The following is a 19,956-nucleotide window of genomic DNA, read 5'->3' as shown; positions in this document are numbered from 1 at the left end:
TTTGTCATTTTTGTCATTTTTGTCATTTTTGTCATTTTTGTCATTTTTGTCATTTTTGTCATTTTTGTCATTTTTGTCATTTTTGTCATTTTTGTCATTTTTGCCATTTTTGCCATTTTTGTCATTTTTGTCATTTTTGTCATTTTTGTCATTTTTGTCATTTTTGTCATTTCTGTCATTTTTGTCATTTTTGTCATTTTTGTCATTTTTGTCATTTTTGTCATTTTGTCATTTTTGTCATTTTTGTCATTTTTGTCATTTTTGTCATTTTTGTCATTTTTGTCATTTTTGTCATTTTTGTCATTTTTGTCATTTTTGTCATTTTTGTCATTTTTGTCATTTTTGTCATTTTTGTCATTTTTGTCATTTTTGTCATTTTTGTCATTTTTGTCATTTTTGTCATTTTTGTCATTTTTGTCATTTTGTCATTTTTGTCATTTTTGTCATTTTTGTCATTTTGTCATTTTTGTCATTTTTGTCATTTTTGTCATTTTTGTCATTTTTGTCATTTTTGTCTTTCATTTTGTCATTTTTGTCATTTTTGTCATTTTTGTCATTTTTGTCATTTTTGTCATTTTTGTCATTTTTGTCATTTTTGTCATTTTTGTCATTTTTGTCATTTTTGTCATTTTTGTCATTTTTGTCATTTTTGTCATTTTTGTCATTTTTGTCATTTTTGTCATTTTTGTCATTTTTGTCATTTTTGTCATTTTTGTCATTTTTGTCATTTTTGTCATTTTTGTCATTTTTGTCATTTTTGTCATTTTTGTCATTTTGTCATTTTTGTCATTTTTGTCATTTTTGTCATTTTTGTCATTTTTGTCATTTTTGTCATTTTTGTCATTTTTGTCATTTTTGTCATTTTTGTCATTTTTGTCATTTTTGTCATTTTTGTCATTTTTGTCATTTTTGTCATTTTTGTCATTTTTGTCATTTTTGTCATTTTTGTCATTTTTGTCATTTTTGTCATTTTTGTCATTTTTGTCATTTTTGTCATTTTTGTCATTTTTGTCATTTTTGTCATTTTTGTCATTTTTTGTCATTTTTGTCATTTTTGTCATTTTTGTCATTTTGTCATTTTTGTCATTTTTGTCATTTTTGTCATTTTTGTCATTTTTGTCATTTTTGTCATTTTTGTCATTTTTGTCATTTTTGTCATTTTTGTCATTTTTGTCATTTTTGTCATTTTTGTCATTTTTGTCATTTTTGTCATTTTTGTCATTTTTGTCATTTTTGTCATTTTTGTCATTTTTGTCATTTTTTGTCATTTTTGTCATTTTTCGTAATTTTTGTCATTTTTTGTCATTTTTGTCATTTTTGTCATTTTTGTCATTTTTGTCATTTTTGTCATTTTTGTCATTTTTGTCATTTTTGTCATTTTTGTCATTTTTGTCATTTTTGTCATTTTTGTCATTTTTGTCATTTTTGTCATTTTTGTCATATTTGTCATTTTTTTTGTCATTTTTGTCATTTTTGTCATTTTTGTCATTTTTGTCATTTTTGTCATATTTGTCATTATTTTTGTCATTTTTGTCATTTTTGTCATTTTTGTCATTTTTGTCATTTTTGTCATTTTTGTCATTTTTGTCATTGTTGTTATTTTTGTGGTATTCGTGATTGGTTTTCATTTGATTCCATGCGAATTTTGAATCAAATTATTTCAATTTCAAGCTCTCAACCATTTGTTTTGAGTAACCAAAAAAGATTTAAATTTTACTTTTACTAGGGTGCTCGGAAACCAAAATGATATCGCTGCAGATTACCTTAAAACGTTATCCCATCTGCTACACATTACCTTAAAACGTGCAGATTTGTCATTGGCGACACGTCCGGATGTCTTTATCAACTCATCTGTTTTCTATTGAAATTATCATGATTGAGAGCGTATCTGGAAATTGCGCTATAATAATATCAAACTCATCAAAAAGAGGAGGAAGAAGCCTATCAAAAGCGTGACAAGTGACTTGAATTAAAAAAAAGGCCACAAATACCAAACAGAGCACGACGAAGAGACTTCATTCTGTTACACCGTACCTCACCTGAATGTTTATCTAGTTTCTTACAATGCAAGCGATTTCAAGTGGCTCGTCAATAAAAAAAACGAAGGTAACATTATTTGTGGGTTTTTTTACTTTCTTTGGAAAGGCAAAATTAGGACGACTTTTACTTATTCAATTTTGGAACGATGAAACTTAAAAATGTTCCAAATCTCTTCTACAAGATATTATTTTAATTTGTGTTTTAACCACAGACATATAGTTAACCACATGCTCAAGAATTATCTTTCAGATAAGATTAGAATTTGAAATTCAATTTCTATGCTACTAAAAGAAATCAATTGGCAGTACTCACGTTTGATAGCCAGAATAAACGAACATCAAAAGGGCGAAAGCTACCAACATCAATAAGATCGCCAAATGCTGCAACTCCAGTGTCTTGTAGACATCCTTTTTATCGGTCACTCCTAAGCCCTTCATTGCTTCCTTCACCGCTATCAGCTGATCTTGGAATATCGAGGGCAGCATCAGTACTAAATTAACGACTCCCAAAACTGCGCAGAACCAGCCACTTGCGGTGTACATGTTAAGCCGGAACAGACCCAGGACTCTGTATCCTTCCTCGCCGAATATGGCAAACAGAGATTGGAACACGGATCCAGCCAAAATTCCAAGAGTTTGAGCCAGTGAAAGTATGGACATGGTCATGGTACGCTCGGCAACTGTAGTGGCCGATGAGACATATGCCCGATAAATCGTGCAGCAAACCGACGAAATTCCTACCAAAGCACGAGCTGTTAACATCACATATTTCCGGTGCACCGGAAATTCTTCGACAGTAGAATACATTATCTGTCCAATTATGAACAGTATCAAAAACAAGGCCATTGGCATTCTTATGGACGACAACTTGTTGTTCCACCAGCCAAACAGAGGGCTGCACACCAGTTGCATTAGCGATGGAATGGCGAATACATAAGTGAGAAATACTTTCCCAGCATCCGGATCAACCTATGTAAGTTCAAATTTGTCAATGCTTGAAATTTTCAGCCAATACGACCTGCAATACTCACTGAATTCAGATAAGGCCAAACGCTGGTTCCAATAATGGAAAATGCCAAATAAACCAAAAAACCGTTGAAGTAGATGATACGTATTGAGATCCATCGTTTTCGGCACTCTTCCTCGGTTTCCAAACCCAATGTACGATCACTTTCTTTCTGTTGTGTTTTCCAAAAATTTGTTGAAGGCGCCATTGCGCATTCGTGTTAAAAAATCACGAAAATCGATTACATAAAACCCCAATACAACTCGAATCACTTCGATTTCCAAAAAGCAACTACAAGTCATGGTGCAGAACACTTGTTGGACAGAGCAAGAAACCATCATTGCTTACATTTTCAATTCTGATTCCCTATCGTTCATCCGTCCGTTCGTTTCGTCACTGATAAGAACGGTTTCAATTCAAAATACTAAGCCCCTATCAATGATGGCTGAATGAGCCTCCTCCAGTAGCGAGATTGATATTATAAAATGACCTTAGTCATTACTATTGAGCGCGGTTTTTTTTTGTTTTTGCAAACGCTATCCACCTTACAGGTGGAAGTAAGCTCCCTTGTATTATGGTTTCCATTGCTGTCGCTAAATTACTTTTGTTTCTTCGACGGAAACATAAAAAAAAACACTGTTCAGAAAAAAAAATGGTTCATTGGAGAAAAAGCCAAATTATTCAAATAGCTACTCTTTTTCAACACCAGCGATAAAAGAAAATATAAATTTGCTTCAAACAACATTGTTCTAAGTCAAAATTTTGTGGAAAGTAAGATGTTTCACGAAAACATCTTAAGTCAACATCATATTCGATTCGGTGTGAACAATGAATTTCACAATAAAAAAAAAGACCGAAATAAATTTGCTGGTTAAAGTTTTAAAACGATATTACAGTGTTCATGAAAATTATCACTGCGCCATAACAAGATTTCCACTTTCTCCCTTTTATTTTTTTTAACTTAAATCTTATCTTTCGATTCCGAGTCAGTTGAAAAATCCATTGCTATGCACCGATGAAGATCCAAGATCCATTCGAAAACGATCAATAACGAATCGGACGGCTCGAATATGTTAACACTTCAAACGATTAAACTTCACTACAGTCAGTCGCAACATCAAACAGTTGCGTGTGACACTTAATTGTATTTATTCAATTCGGGTAAATATGCTGATTTGTGCTTTTCAAAAGAAACATTGTTTTCTACCCTTTCTTGCGCAGCTCTTCGGGTACAATTCGACATTAGTGTGGCTCTGTGGTGAGAAATGTTGTGGCAACGACTTCAGAAAGTTCGTTGGACGATCTTTTCCGTTGATAATTTAACATTGTTTGAATCGATTTTATTTGAAAGACCTTTCAACTAAGTGATGGAGGTTCACTTAAGATTTTATTGAACTTGTTTAGGGGATAAGTGAAAATTCTTGGATAAATAGCAGGTTTGTTTAATCGGGATTTATAGGAACTCTTTTATTTTCAAAGCTTGTGATTCCAACTAAATAAATGTAGCTCTCATGGTCCGCAGATGTTCGAAACGGGTGCAATATGGAATCAAAAAGTTCACTTATGGATCATTGAAAAGCACGAGGATTACCGAAGCAACACAACGAATCAATAATCTCATACCAATTTTTCATCAAAAATTCACATGGTTTGTTCGTTTATGTCGTTCATTTCCATATTAGGATTAAGTAAATCAGAGAGTAAAGAGTAAAATAAGCCTTTGCGAACACTACCTCTACTCAAGCTAGGTTCTATTGTATTAGCGTAGGGTTGCCAGAACTTTTCCCGCACGGCTCCGAGCCGGACAAATTTAGGCAGTTTTAACTTAAAACCTGGCAAAATCCGGGCATTTCATTGCAAAATATGTAATCCAAAATCTATGCAATATCCGAGCAAATTTGGTCAAAACTCAGGAATTATTCAACAAAACTCTAGAAGAACAACAATTGATTTTTTTTTTTCATTAAAACACATCAGCAGATTTCAAATCGTATTGAAAGCTCAGGGGCCGTCCACATACCACGTGGACAACTTAAGGGGGGAGGGGGGTATGGAAATGTCCACGCTTGTCCACGGAGAGGGGGGTAGGGGTTTGAGTCATGTCCACGTGGACATATTTACTTTCAGTTTTTTTTTCTAAAGGTGAATAAATATTAAGTTGTTTAAATCAAAATCTTAAACTGGCATACCTTGCCAGTTTAAGAATAAGTAGCTACTTGAAAGCAAGTGATAAATATGATAATTAAGAAATTTAAAATTTAAAAAAAAATTTATATCAGGAAATTCTTATTCGGTTTTACAATTTCAGCCATTCCTATAACAAAAAGGCACAAAGTGGTGTTTTCTAACTGTCAAGTTATAGGTATTTAAAATAAAAACTTTTTTAAATGTGTCCACGTGGACATCCGGGGAGGGGGGTAGGGGTTTACCAAATGTCCACGCTTGTCCACGGAGGGGGAGGAGGGGGTCAAAAAACTCATTTTTCTGTCCACGTGGTATCTGAACGGCCCCTCATAAAAAACCGTTAATGATGATTTAATATTTCCTCAATTTTTGTTATTTATGACTAAAAAAATTTTCTAAATAAAGTGGCACAGTCCATCCTTTTTCCGGGCAACAACGTCCGGGCAACCGGGCCGAACCGGATTTTTACCTAATTTTATTTTAAATATCCTGGCAAGTCCGGATAAAACTGGTCAATCTGGCAAGCTTATACTAAAAGCAGCAAAATAAAAGTATAGTCCAATAAACCGCAGTCGAGTGAAGTACCTTTCCTATGAAACGCTGTTCTCCAAAGCTAATAAAGTGTACTTCTTGCAATGTGTTTTTGAACTAAAGGGACTATACACAAAATTTAAAGTAATATGTTTCATCTTTTTATCACCACGACCAAGAAATGGATCATCCCATACCAAGTGACAGTTAAAATGCACCGACCCTCTCCGATTTGGCCCTCGGATAACTTATTGTAATGTAAATAAGAATAATTCAAAGTTTTGGGTGAATCGGACCATCCCCCTCCTTATGGGAGCCCCCGCATTCTTAAAAATTTTGCATATTTTTCCTAAAAACAGATACTTTCTTTGAAACCGATAACCAGATACTTTCTCAGAAACCGTTGAAGTTAGAAATAAGGTAAAACCCTAGTTTTGAAGGTTAAGTTATTGTCATCAGACAACCCAGCAAATAGAGAATTGTATTAAAAATGGTAGCTCAAATCATTACAATGTTAATGCGAATCGCAATTCCTACAAATTATATAAACGATCATAAAATCGTTACTAAAAGTCGGTATAAATCGGATATGATAGAAAGTCCGCCATGTTTGCCAATTTTTTCTCTCGCGCGAGATTCAAGTGACGAAACAGCCTAGTTGTTCTCTCTGCGACAAGCAGTGCAATCAAATTGCTAAAAATCATATGGATCATTTGGAAAAATTGTCCTATGAGAGAAGGCGCATATTTTTTCGCTGGCAACGGTTTGCATGCATCAAGAGCAAAACTTGTGCTCTCTCGCATACTTTCAGGATGTACGAATAAGGTGTCGAATATCTTCCAATTTGTATAATTCTCATCGCTTAACACGTTCTTCGCCACGCTCATTTTGGTAGTTTTACAAGCCAGGCCCAAAGAAATTCTCGGAGCGAGAAAGTAAAGAAGGAGAACTCCAAGCGTTGCAACGTGTGGCTTAACTGAGCGGCTAGCTTGAGTAAGAGAGCGTCACACGTTGTTGATGTGACGGAGCCTCCCAGGAAATATAGCCGTCACCCGAATTAAGCCAGAAGTCAAAAATATGTATTTATATTGCCTCCACTTTAGTGGGTAAATGCTGTTTTTTCGAGTTTTATGCGATGATTCTACAATGTATATGAAACATATAACAAAGTTTGTGGCGAAATATAGCTACAAAAATGTTTGCTAAGAAATTTCGGTTCCTAAAATAGTAGGGGAGAGTGGGGTAACGTGGGCCATGGGGAAACGTGGGCCACTTCAAATATCTCAGCTGTGTGTTGAGATAAAAATCCCAATCCCACTGTCATCGTCGTCGCTTTGCCTAAGCATGTTTTTCTATATGTTGTTGACTTATGTACGTATCATATGCTTCTTTTATGAAACTAGCCTAGAAAAAATTACTTACATATTTAAACAAGCACCTGCAAAAATGCATCCGTGCAAGACCTCAACTACATAACAAAAATATGCACATACGCTTATGATCTTGGTTTTGTCATGTACTTTCACATGGAAAAGGAATTTTCGATGAAACATAAATAGGTCACACAAACGCAGCCAATATCCAAATCATTGCTTGTGGGGAATCGTGGGCCACATTTTGTGGGGTATCTTGGGCCACCTATATTTTGGGGTTTTTATACACGTTCTGAACTTAAAATACGTTATTACTATTTGTAAAGTATTCTTATGCAAAATGAAGAATTATGAAAAATGTTTTGTCCATCTTTTCTAATGCGATTGAGACGAACAAAAATCCTATATATGGAATTTTGCCGAAACATTCGCGAGCCAGGTTTTGGAATCTATTCGATCATACACAACTCTCTTTTTAGTTTCCCCATCTGAAATCGCTTTAAAATAACTAAATGAATAATGAAATTTCAGTTTTGGGTCAACTCATAAACTTTGAACGTTATCTAGTCAATTTGGATTTGGTGGCCCACGTTTCCCCACATTTTTTTCAAAATAAAAAAAAAATACTTTTTTTAAAACAGTCAAAACTCGGAAAATTAATGTATTTAAAAAATAACAAAAAATGCCTAATGATACCTCAAAAATGTAGGAAACCTTTCCATTATTTTTTTCATTTTATCTTTTCTAATAAAGCAGTTATGAAAGAAAGAAAAAAAGTGGCCCATGATACCCCACTCTCCCCTACTTTTTCAGATCTATGAATCAAAAAACATGAAAAAAAACATTGAAATTACACCTAAAGATACGTTTTAACATAAGACATTAGACTGAGTCGATTTAAGGTCATTTTAGAATTTCTAGAGTTTAGAATTTAGAAGGAACTTTAAATCAGTCATGGATCCCCGTTTCATAAATAACCTTATGCCTGATTTAACCATGCGTATTTTAAACGATGTGGCAATAGATTTTAATATGTGATAGGCTTATAAACGCACATATAGGCCAACGAAAAAAAATATTTTCAACTCGCTTGAGTACCATTCACTCAGCCAAATGTGAACTTTGAATGCTTTTGTAACTATTGTCATGTGAGTCATGTAAGATGTGAAAGATCGTCATAACGAACATTTGAAAGCATTTTTTACACAAATCTCATAAACAGCGGCATCTTTAAAAAAAAAATTAAACCTACTAGGTATATTTTTCAACGTTTCACCGTATAGATGCCAGAATGTATTTATGTATAAATTCCAAGTAAGCGTGTTAAAAGAAATAAAGTACACGTTTGCATAGAATAGTTTTCAATCATCACACAAAATGCAAAAAACAGTCTCTGAAAAATTATGATGATGAAAATCAAGATAACTCCAAACCATGAAAACAAAATTCAATTAAACTGATGCACGTGGAGAGCCAATCTTACTTGGACTCTGCCAAATTGAGTCCAATAGATAGAGATAACCTAATAAAATAATACCATTTTCCTGAGCCCATAACCTCTAGACAACCGCTGTTCATTAACGAACTATATGTTCCAAGATTTCAACTAAACACAATGTGCTTTTTGGACGCATCGATAAGACCGAAAGTGATCTTTCGTACTGGTTCATTGAGCTTCATATCAATTTCAAATTTTATTGTTTTGTTCTCAGACTTTTATGAAACGGGAGCATACTAAATGCGGTGAGCGTTATCATGTGAATGTGCAGTACTCAACGATTTGAAAGTATATTAAGAATTACATAACAAGTGATATTGAATTCCGAAATACTTACGTTTGATATGCAGAATAGACGAACATTAGGAGTCCAAAAGCCAACACCATCAAAAACGTTGCCAAATATTGAAGTTTAAGCGATTTGTACACATCCTTGCTGGTGGCCATACCCGTACCCTTCATAGCTTCCTTAACGGCGATTGCCTGATCTTCGAAGATGCCAGGCATCATAAGGATGATGTTAATGACACCCAAAACAACGCAGATCCATCCGTTGGCGGTGTACATGTTAAGTTGGAACAATCCAGCCACACGATATCCCTCCTCACCTAGCAACGCAAACAGGGACTGAAAAACGGATCCTGCAAGCAATCCGATGGCTTGTGCAAGTGCCAGATAGGACATGGTTTTGGTCCGTTCTGCTACTGTTGTGGCCGTCGAAACGTATGCCCGATAAATGGCGCAACACACGAAAGCAATCCCCACAAATGCTCGTGAAACAAGCATATAGTGCCTTCGATGATCGGGTATTTCCTCCAGGACGGCATAAAGTGTGTTTCCGATCACGTAGATCACCAAGAAGAGGAGCATAGGCATTCGAATGGACGACAGTTTGTTGTTCCAATATCCAAATCCCGGAGCAAACACCAGCTGCATCACGGATGGTATTCCAAAAACATACGATAGGAAAGTTTTGGTGGCTTCTGGATCTAACTGAAAAAGTACAACAATTATGTGATTCCATTCAATAAATAAAGATCCAAGCAACTCACGGATTTCAAGTAAGGCCAAGCGCTAGTTGTAATATTTCCAAAGGCCAGGTAAATAAGAAAACCATTGAAGTAAATAATCCTGATAGAAATCCATCTTTTACGATACTCTTCGTCGGTTTCCAGTCCTAACGCGCGATTTCGTTCAGATTGTTTCAACGACAGAAATTTGACCCATTGAGCCATACTGAGAAACACTGATAATTAGCAACCGAACTGATCGTAAATTAAAACCACGTTTTTAAATTTTGATTTACAACCGATCCTTACAGTGAACTGCACGCGATGAAAGTAATTATAGAAATGAGAACCCATCATCCGAGATTACGCCTTCGATGAACAGCATGCGTTTTGATTGTATGGAAACCGATCGCCGCTCTTGAGTCTGCTAATGGCTAAAGTTGATAAGCATCTTGCACTGGAAGCAATTCCGCAGTTCCCGTTTGAACATACGATGTAAAGTGTTAAAAAAAGGGCTATAATCACACGTATAAACATAGCCAAGAATTGTCATCTTAGAGAAAAACAAACATTCTACAATTAGAACATTGCAATACCCTTTGAACAGTATCGGCATATTATTTATAAAAAAAAACTCTTAAGTAGCGATTGAGCCAATAAAAATATCAGACTTAAGTTTTACGGATTTTGTTCGATTGTTAGAGGTTTTTCTTCCGCAGTCGACTTTTCGTTTCCATTCAGTCTCTCCAGTTCCTCGGGACTAGCAACAGTTTTCTCTGCGGTGGCGTCCAACTTCCGATTCATCGTCGAAAGTTCTCTGCCCTCCATTGGGTTATCGTACTCGAAAGGAATCAACCGATCCCTGAAAATACAAAAAAAAAAGTTAGATGAATATTTATCTCACGAGGAATGGGCAAACCTTACCTTACAAACCACAACCAAAGCATGGTTGCGGCCATCGTAACAGCTGTGCTTCCGAAAGTCCAATACAACCCTAACTTGGTGTATATAGTTGAAAGAAATACAGGACCCAGTGCTCTAGACATGCATCCGGAACCAGTCATGATTCCCATCCAAGTTCCCTGAGGTCTAGGGCCAAGAATTTTTGAAAAAATCGTAGTAATTAAGGTCACACCAATGGGATACCCAATGGCGGTAAATGTGTAACCGATCAAAAATTGTGATATCGTCATGCCATTTGTCGTCTTGCACCATTCTTGAGTCACCGGGCATCCCAGTGTCATTTGTTCCAATTGTATTTTCGGGCCATCCGTTGAATTGTCGGCGAAATCTATCCGAGTCAAATTTGAATAAACTTCCGTAAAGTTCGATCCATAAACATACAACTGAGCAACTGGCGCTGTGTCGTTATCAGGGTATGCCAACTTTGGAGGATTACTATCCATTGGAATGTAAACTGCTCGACCGAGCACCATGAGGAAGAATCCACCCCACAGCAAAACATTGTGCTCTGGGAATCTCTTGCACAACGGTCCTATCAGAACGAATGTAACACTGGCAATAATCGCTCCAACGGCCATCACCCAAGCCATGTAGTAAAGAGCTTCTGCCTTTGTCCAAGCAAACATGTCCATTGTTAGTGGCGTGGCTAATCTAAAATTCAACAAATCAAAAATTAGCTTTTCAAAATATAAATGGGAATTGAAACTAAATTAACTTACGTTTCCAAAAACACAAAATTGAAAACCAATATGAAGAACGCGAATATCAACGACCAGGCAGAAACGTAGTCAGGTTTCATAATTTTCCACGTTTCCTTTTCGGATTCCATGCCTTTCAGAACCATTGCTTCTTTGGCCGCGATCCGTTTCTCCTTGAAAATGAATGGAAGGAACAGGCAGAAGTTGATGATGCCCATGAACACGTTGATCCATCCAGTTGCCGAGTACATGTTCAGATGCAAGTTATTTCTGAACAGAGGAACGCCCTGATCTCCAAGGGGCGTCACGACTCCCTGCAATGCTGGACCCACAATAAATCCCAGCGTCTGTGCCAGAGACACCATCGAAACGGCACCAGTTCGTTCCTTAACCTTGGTAGCTGCCGATAGATACGATCGACAGACGGCGATGTTTGAGGAGCTTACTCCAATCAGGAATCTCGAATACAACATCCAATACTTTTGATGAGTGCTGAACACCTCTAGCGTTGAGTATATACCGCTAGCAATCGAGAACAACGCTAATGAACACAGTAGTGGTAACCGAATCGACCCAAGCCTGTTGCTCCACCAACCCACCAGGGGGCTGAAAATCATCTGTCCAACGGGATTAGCGGCCACGATCCAGCCCATGAACTCCTTGCCAGCATGAGGATCAAGCTGCAATAAAAAGGGTTCAGTTAATAAAAATCTATGCTAACATCCAAGTATGTTCAAACCTTGTCCAAATATGGCCAGACGCCAGTGAGGATGATGCTGAATCCCAGGGACATCAGGAACATCGTGTAGTAGATCACCCGGATCGAGTTCCATCGGGCGGTGTACTCAGGGCCAGTTTCCAACCCATCCTCCAGATCCTCGGGTGAAGGTCGTTTGATGAACGTGCGCTTGAGAAATTCCATGATCTGCATTTCATAGCAAAGCGTAAAACAATCATTGTAGTATTTTTCAAAAGCTGAAATTGGCGCCTCCTCCTATCTTCTTGGAGAACGCCAAAAGTTTTTTATCAGCTTTGAAAAACCGTCCAGATTGATACCATAAATTCTACAAATGGTACACTATGTTGAATTGTGTTGACAGATCATCAACGGGTATGTGTAGGTGTTGAAAATGAGCCAGGAGCGTTTTATGACTAAACTTCTTACCGTACAAGGTCCGATTAGAGAAATAAACTGTTGAGATTTGACATATCGTAGCAATCGATGGGACAAATATAAACATACACATAATTTAAAAACAATTAGATATGTAACCATAGGGATGGTTATACTATAAATGATGTTAAGATTCGAAAATAAAGTATTCCAGTTTGTACCCCCAAGTAGTGATCTCTCCTTTCCCCAAGGACCCAAGTGCTGCACAACAGGTTATGGGTCCAGCACTGGTGGCGTGGACAAGTCTCTCCTTTCCACTGCCCAAGTGCTGCTTCAACAGGTTATGAACTCAGTACTATTGAATGGAGAAGCATCGGAGTCAACAGTGGCTAGAAGTGCCAACGCCGATGGAAGGACAACGAGCCAAAGCCCGGAAGGACAACGAACCAGGAACCATTGGGAAGTTATCGAGGCAGGAACTAGAGGCACTGGAAGATTTTCGATGCAGAGCCATAAGAAGGTCGTTGAGCCGGGGCCACTGGAAGGTTGGCGAGCCGGAGACCGTGGAAGGTTGTCGGATTAGGACCCAACTGGTAGATCGTCGAATCGGGAAGCCAGGTGGAGGTCGACAAGCCAGGAAACATGGGAGGTCGGCGGACAGGTGCCACGGAAAGTTGTTTGGTCGGATCCTTAGAAAGACCGCGAGTCGGGAGTCAGAGGAAGGTCATCGTGCCACTGGAAGTCGTCGGACCGAAGCCACTGAGGGGTCGTCGGATCGGTGTCATGAAACATCGTTGGGTTGGAGCTATTAGAAGCGGAACAGAATCACTGGTAGGTCGAAAGCCATGGAAAGTTGGAGGGCTGGTATAATGGAAGATCGTCAAGTCAGAAAAGGCGTCGAGGAGGAAAGGAAGCTTCGAGCGCCGAAACCAGAGCCATGGAAAGTCGTCGGGCCAGAACCATTGGGAGGTCGTCGGACCGAAAGCCACTGGAGATCCTCCTGCCAGATCCCATTGGGAGTCCGAACTGGTGTCATAGAAGGTCGTCAAGTCGTTCATTGAAGAGAAGTAGCCCCTTCTTCAGGAGGAGCCGCAGAAGGCAATAAGGAGGCTGCGAATGAGTATGTTGAGAAGGAGTGTTGAGATTTTTCTTATCGTAGCAATCGACGAGTCAAATAACATCATACACATAATTTATAAACAATTAGATATGTAGCCATAGGAATGGTTTCACTATGAATAGGATGTTAAGATAGAAAATAAAGTATTCCAAGTTCTACCACCAACTAGACAAGTCTCTCCTTTCCACTGCCCGAGTGCTGCACAACAGAAACACTTGCTTCGATCCATCCATGTATCATTGTATAGCTCAATTCAAAATTAGCCATTCGACTTTGCTTCTTTCGCATTCAGAGAAACTGGCCTTGTCGAAGTATCCCCATGGATACGTCGAAGTATGTATGCGGAGTCGATACGGTAAGTCAAGGTAGAAAAATAAGGTTAACCCTCATCCGCATCAGAGTGTCATTTTGACACTATTTCAAGTTTGAATGCTTGTAACTTTTTTCAGAAGCTTCAAAAAACAAAAATTTCTTCGGGGACCCTAAATGAATTCAAAAGTTCTTTAAATTTGCATCTTTACTTTATTTATGGACGATCCCTGGAAGCCTGGACAAAAAAACTCCCTTTTCCGACTTAGAGTGTCATTTTGACACTCCAAAAGTAAAATCCATTTAAGTCGTTTGAATTGTTATGAACTTCATTTAAAACTTATATCAATAGAAACCTTGTTATGTCAGTAAAATATGTTTAGAACATTATATATAGCTAAAGCTTCTAATTTTCTCGTGATTCAGCATGAAAGAAAAAAAATCCGAAAAAACATGCCTCAGGAAAACTGCTGTAGTTCATATATTACTCGTCCAAAAAAATATTTGCCTTATGCATATGAAAGCTGAAGTTAATGTCTACATCATGAAGCCAAGAAATATTTTTTTAAATTTTTTTTAATGAAATGGTCACAAAAAGTTCAAAAAAGTGGTCTGAAAAACCTACTTTTCATTCGATCGCTAGTAAAAACTGTTTGAGCGATGGTAGAGTGTTTTAAAAAATATGACTACAAACTTTATTGAAATTCTAACATTGAAATTCTAACATGTGCTTTAGATTTTCGATGCAACAAAAATTGAATTTACTGGAATTTTTCAAAGTTGGCTACTTTGCGCGATTTTTTCACAAGTTGAAATTTCATCTGTTTTTGTGGTCCTCCGTCATGTTGTACCCGGATTTTCAGTGCTTTCTCGTCGTTTGAAGCAATAAAAACTATATCCATTGAAAAGGGAATTTAATCTACATTCTAGTGAGGTGCAACAATTTACGCTGTGAGATTTTACAAAAATATGAAAATTATAAACGTAAAGTCATTCCTGAATTCCAGAACCACTAGCAGCGCGTTCAGCAAAACGTGTTTGTTTGCTCTCCGAGTAGGTACGGTGGGTGGTGATTCGGGCAGAGAGCGAAGCCGACAGACGAAATAATGATGCGTGTCGTACGTTTTTTGGTTGAAAATTTTCTATTGATAGTAGTTCACGTCTGCTTGTCACGACACGCATCATTATTTCGTCTGTCGGCTTCGCTCTCTGCCCGAATCACCAGATTCACTGCCAGATAAAATTTCAACTTGTGAAAAAATCGCGCAAAGTAGCCAACTTTGAAAAATTCCAGTAAATTCAATTTTTGTTGCATCGAAAATCTAAAGACAGCAAAATGTTAGAATTTCAATGAAGTTTGTAGTCATATTTTTTAAAACACTCTTTCATCGCTCAAACAGTTTTTACTAGCGATCGAATGAAAAGTAGGTTTTTCAGACCACTTTTTTGAACTTTTTGTGACCATTTCATTAAAAAAAATTTAAAAAAAATATTTCTTGGCTTCATGATGTAGACATTAACTTCAGCTTTCATATGCATAAGGCAAATATTTTTTTGGACAAGTAATATATGAACTACAGCAGTTTTCCTGAGGCATGTTTTTTCGGATTTTTTTTCTTTCATGCTGAATAACGAGAAAACGAGAAACTTTAGCTATATGTAATGTTCTAAACATATTTTACTGGCATTACAAGGTTTCTAGTGATATAAGTTTCATTGTAATCGGTTAGATATAAAGAGAGTTATGACGATTTTAGCTTGGAGTGTCAAAATGACACTCCTAGTGCTGATTAGGGTAATGAAATCTAATGCGGATGAGGGTTAATACGACGCTGCTTTAGTGTGGTTAAGCATATCAGGGTACACTTTCGGAAATTGGAGCGGTCTATGGAAAGACGGCGCGCCGTAAAGCATATTTTACGAAGCCGCGTTTAACTCTTAACCCTCATCCGCATTAGGGTGTCATTTTGACACCATTGCAAGTTTGAAGGCTTGTAACTTTTTTCAGAAGCTTCAAAACACAAAAATTTCTTCGGGGACCCTAAATGAATTCTAAAGTTCTTCAATATTGCATCTTTACTTTTTTTATGGACGAACCCTGGAAGCCTGGACAAAAAAACTCCCTTTTCCGACTTTTGGTGTCATTTTGACACCACAAAAGTAAAATCTATTTAAGTCGTATGAATTATTATGAACTTCATATAAAACTTATATCAATAGAAACCTTGTAATGTCAGTAAAATATGTTTAGAACATTATATACAGCTTAAGTTACAAGTTTTCTCGTTATTCAGCATGAAAGAAAAAAAATCTGAAAAAACATGCCGCACGAAAACTGCTGTAGTTCATATGTTACACGTCCAAAAAAATATTTGCCTTATGCATATGAAAGCTGCATTCATTATTTCGTCTGTCGGCTTCGCTCTCTGCCCGAATCACCACCCACCGTACCTACTCGGAGAGCAAACAAACACGTTTTGCTGGACGAGGTGCTTGTAGTTCTAGAAATTCAGGAATGATTTTATGGTTAAAATTTTCATATTTTTGTGAAATCTCACAGCGTGAATTGCAGCACCTCACTAGAATGTAGATTAAATGTGCTTTCCAATGAATATACTCTTGGTTGGTCCAAACAAAGTAAAAGCACTGATAATCCGGGTACAACCTAACGGTGGACCACAAAAACAGATAAAATTTCAATTTGTAAAAAAATCGCGCAAAGTAGTGAACTTTGAAAAATTCCAGTAAATTCAATTTTTGTTGCATCAAAAATCTAAAGACAGCAAAATGTTGGAATTTTAATACATTTTGTAGTCATATTTTTTTCAAAACTCTACCATCGCTCAAACAGTATTTACTAGCAATCGAATGAAAAGTAGGTTTTTCAGACCACTTTTTTGAACTTTTTGTGACCATTTCATTAAAAAAAATTTAAAAAAATATTTCTTGTCTTCATGATGTAGACATTAACTTCAGCTTTCATATGCATAAGGCAAATATTTTTTTGGACGTGTAACATATGAACTACAGCAGTTTTCGTGAGGCATGTTTTTTCAGATTTTTTTTCTTTCATGCTGAATAACGAGAAAACTAGTAACTTTAGCTGTATATATAATGTTCTAAACATATTTCACTGACATTACAAGGTTTCTTTTGATGTAAGTTTTGTTTAAATCGGTCTAACACGCCAAAAGTTATAACGATTTGAGCTTGTGGTGTCAAATTGACACCACAAGTGCTGATTAGGGTAATGAAATCTAATGCGGATGAGGGTTAAATTGGCTTCCTTGAAATGTCCTTGCATTGACGGGGTAGTAAATGTTTTCAAATACGAAGTTTAGATTTTAGTAAAAGCCTAACTGTTAGTGAGATATAAATCAATCTACTTAAGTTCACAATCTGGAAATGTAAGTAGAATGTCAAGATGACCTTAACTTAAGGAAACCATCCTGATCTTAAGAGAACCAAAGTTTCCGATTCTCATAGAAATCTTAAAATATCGTGCAATAGATGTAAAAAATTTTATATTTTCGGACAGTCACAAAATTTTTTTTTTTCAAATAATTTTTTTATAATTCTGTTACCAGTCTGGGCTAAAATGCAACAAAACGCAAATGGAAGATTCGCCTTTTAAATTTCGATTTTATATGCTGGAACATTATTTTCAAAATATCATCCATCCAAATATTAATTTTTTGATTTCAGCTAGTTGATTTTTTTGTAGTATTTTTTACCCCGAAATGTATGCAGCACCCTTATGCTTTTTTTTAAATCATTTTTTACAGAAAAATGTTAACTTTAGTTCGAACAAACCCAAAAATTACTGCAATTGGTGCTTTATGCGTTATGACATTACAAATACTTCAAAAACTATAAATGTCCAAATGTTTTCATTCGTTTTTACATTAAAAACAAAGTTTGTTTGTTGAGATGCAAATTGCCGGAAAGGAAAACTTTTAAAGGTATACCCTAATTTGCCCTGCAAGTCCTTATAGAATTCTTTCTTCAAAAATCAATTTTCAGAGGTGAGCCAAAATTTTTTAATTAAAAACCAATTAAACAGTGTTTACTTTATTCTTAGATTCGGAATTCAATTTCAACATTCAGATTTAGAATTTCAATTAAGAATTGAGAAAATAGAAATCCGATTCATAATTTGGAATTGAGAATTTACAAACATGTAATTAGATTCAGAATTCAGAAACTAAATTTGTAAATTTATCAATATGAATATGTTTAATATCAATCAGAGAGCATAATAAAACCAATGAAAAAAGTCAGATATTATAAGTGAAAATTCAAAATAAAGAGTTTGGATTTAAAGGTTTGATCACATTATCGCAATAATTATTTCAAACATTTAATTAATACAGATTTAAGCTTTAATGAGTTATAAATTTCTTCTGACTTTCGTTTTCGTATTAATTACCCTACAATCAGTATCAACTTGTGAATCTAATAGCATTGCTAATTGCTTTAAACGCCCCGCATTTTTTTTCTCAACCGGAATCCGCGTCTAATGGTAACTTTTGATTGCCACCAAACTGATGTATATGAGCGTGAAAAACTCTGACTTATTATGGTAGATCAGGTTCTTTTTTCGGTCTTGAAGTCTTACTCACCAATCTGCCCTGACTTGTTAGGGGTTTTCTAAAGCACATAACAAGCAAGGAGATGTTGAACAAGTTTCTAGTTAGATATTCAACGATATGACCCATAATATTTTGTTCATATTTTTAGCCTCGCTAGGTTTTCATTCGTCGGACAAACTTAGCTACCAACCGGAATTGATCGATAGGGGTAATCTCAATGTATTATAGGTGTATATTTGTTTGCTTTCGATATCGTAGTATTTATCTGGTTCCAATAACGGGTAGTTAGCTATATGTGATATCAGGGGTTAACTCGGTAAAGAGTTGAACAACCTGTTATTGTATGGAATAAATTAACACCCGGTCTCATCTCATAGATTGAAATGTGCAATTTCAACGAGAACGCCAGCCAAGATTCGGTCTTCAACGCACATATCGCGAAACATTGATCCGCTACTCGTCTTTATCGTTCATTGCCATTTTTTCTTCTTTGGGCAGTACCGTTAATACCCCTGGTGCGTATCAATTTATAGAAACGTTATCTTGTTCCTTCTTTTTTCTGTTTATTGATTTTGACCAAATGTTATCTAGTCACACACAATTTTGAAAATTTCTCAATTAACACTTATTTTTGTTACCACAATCCCAAAGATGAATATCGTAGTACCAGGGGATTACAGATTAATTCTTCTCAGCTCTTCAATATTTAATCCTAATGAAGACGCCTCATTTCTTTACGCGTGGTGCGTATTATCTCACAATACCCAAGAGTGCATCGAAGACCGGATTGCCACACTCGGTTAGGTTTTTTGTTTTTTTTTTTTGCTTTCATCGTAAAATGACCTTCATGATTGAATCCTCTGCTCATGCTTCTCGACGTACCTGCTACTTGTTGATATCGCATTGCTCAACCGAACGTTTAGCTATGCAGAATGCATTCGATATGCGACTTTGCATCGTACCTATCTACATCACCCCATGCGCAACAGATTTAAACCATTCAAACCAGTTCGCGTACAAAAACCATTCATGTGGGGGAGCAACAGTGAACAAATACTTACAATTAAAAATAACAATCCACACTTGTTTTCCACTTTCTTTGCTCCTTCGGGGAGTCTCAGTCAAGCCGCGGTCAAGTTAGTTTCCTTTAATAGCTTTCATTTTACTCGTCGAAACACTGCTGGCTTTAGGGTTGAACTCAATCTGTCTGCGTACCAATTTCGGGGTCGACTTTCCAGACGCCGTTCATCACCTCGAGTCGGCAAGCGCAAGGAATGATTAGCTTATCTCTGTCATCCTCTGCTGGAACTGACAGTGAAACCCGAACACAAAATTAGCAAACGAATAAAGAAGTCAAAGAATATAGATAACGGCGACGACGCGGATAAGTTAAGCTCAATCAAAACAGTACCGCGCAACGATAACAATCCACGCCAACTACCTCGAGCGTCTAAACGCAACTGGCTTTTCGAGACAGCGACCTGAATGATGGACATGGACAGAAAACAAAAACGAAACG

At 36.5% G+C, this 19,956-nt stretch overlaps 4 protein-coding genes across 4 annotated transcripts in view; all 4 read right to left on the bottom strand.

Annotated features, from left to right (window-relative positions):
- Window positions 1-19,636, bottom strand: part of LOC129746971 (major facilitator superfamily domain-containing protein 8-like) — a 23,028-nt gene extending 3,392 nt beyond the window's left edge. The window contains exon 1 of the mRNA XM_055740960.1: window positions 19,499-19,636. The gene's annotated coding sequence lies outside the window, so the exon portion shown is untranslated. The remainder of the gene's footprint in view (window positions 1-19,498) is intronic.
- On the bottom strand, window positions 2,336-3,338 carry LOC129746977 (major facilitator superfamily domain-containing protein 8-like). The gene is made up of 2 exons (XM_055740964.1): window positions 3,071-3,338; window positions 2,336-3,008 (listed from the first exon to the last, which is right to left on the bottom strand). Exons 1-2 carry the CDS (start codon window positions 3,251-3,253, stop codon window positions 2,349-2,351), a joined length of 843 nt encoding a protein of 280 aa, XP_055596939.1. The 5' UTR covers window positions 3,254-3,338; the 3' UTR covers window positions 2,336-2,348.
- LOC129746976 (major facilitator superfamily domain-containing protein 8-like) lies at window positions 8,965-10,114 on the bottom strand. The gene is made up of 2 exons (XM_055740963.1): window positions 9,684-10,114; window positions 8,965-9,624 (listed from the first exon to the last, which is right to left on the bottom strand). Exons 1-2 carry the CDS (start codon window positions 9,864-9,866, stop codon window positions 8,965-8,967), a joined length of 843 nt encoding a protein of 280 aa, XP_055596938.1. The 5' UTR covers window positions 9,867-10,114.
- LOC129746972 (major facilitator superfamily domain-containing protein 8-like) lies at window positions 10,221-19,638 on the bottom strand. Its single transcript, XM_055740961.1, has 5 exons — window positions 19,499-19,638; window positions 12,042-12,227; window positions 11,324-11,982; window positions 10,566-11,255; window positions 10,221-10,503 (listed from the first exon to the last, which is right to left on the bottom strand). The coding sequence occupies exons 2-5, from the start codon at window positions 12,222-12,224 to the stop codon at window positions 10,320-10,322; spliced, it is 1,716 nt and encodes a 571-aa protein (XP_055596936.1). The 5' UTR covers window positions 12,225-12,227; window positions 19,499-19,638; the 3' UTR covers window positions 10,221-10,319.
- Window positions 19,639-19,956: the final 318 nt, after the last annotated feature.

The sequence above is a fragment of the Uranotaenia lowii genome, chromosome 2 (genome assembly GCF_029784155.1).
Source record: "Uranotaenia lowii strain MFRU-FL chromosome 2, ASM2978415v1, whole genome shotgun sequence".
In the NCBI taxonomy this organism is placed as follows: Eukaryota; Metazoa; Arthropoda; class Insecta; order Diptera; family Culicidae; genus Uranotaenia; species Uranotaenia lowii.
This window is presented reverse-complemented; position numbering and strand designations above follow the sequence as displayed.

Excerpts from the sequence above, each read along its gene's own strand:
- LOC129746976 (XM_055740963.1), bottom strand. The coding sequence starts at position 9,866 with ATGGCTCAATGGGTCAAATTTCTGTCGTTGAAACAATCTGAACGAAAT. Across the intron at positions 9,625-9,683 it reads CTTGGCCTTACTTGAAATCC|TTAGATCCAGAAGCCACCAA; the intron begins GTGAGTTGCTTG and ends GTACTTTTTCAG.
- LOC129746977 (XM_055740964.1), bottom strand. The coding sequence starts at position 3,253 with ATGGCGCCTTCAACAAATTTTTGGAAAACACAACAGAAAGAAAGTGAT. Across the intron at positions 3,009-3,070 it reads TTTGGCCTTATCTGAATTCA|GTTGATCCGGATGCTGGGAA; the intron begins GTGAGTATTGCA and ends GAACTTACATAG.
- LOC129746972 (XM_055740961.1), bottom strand. The coding sequence starts at position 12,224 with ATGGAATTTCTCAAGCGCACGTTCATCAAACGACCTTCACCCGAGGAT. Across the intron at positions 11,983-12,041 it reads TCTGGCCATATTTGGACAAG|CTTGATCCTCATGCTGGCAA; the intron begins GTTTGAACATAC and ends TTTTTATTGCAG. Across the intron at positions 10,504-10,565 it reads CTTTGGTTGTGGTTTGTAAG|GGATCGGTTGATTCCTTTCG; the intron begins GTAAGGTTTGCC and ends TTGTATTTTCAG.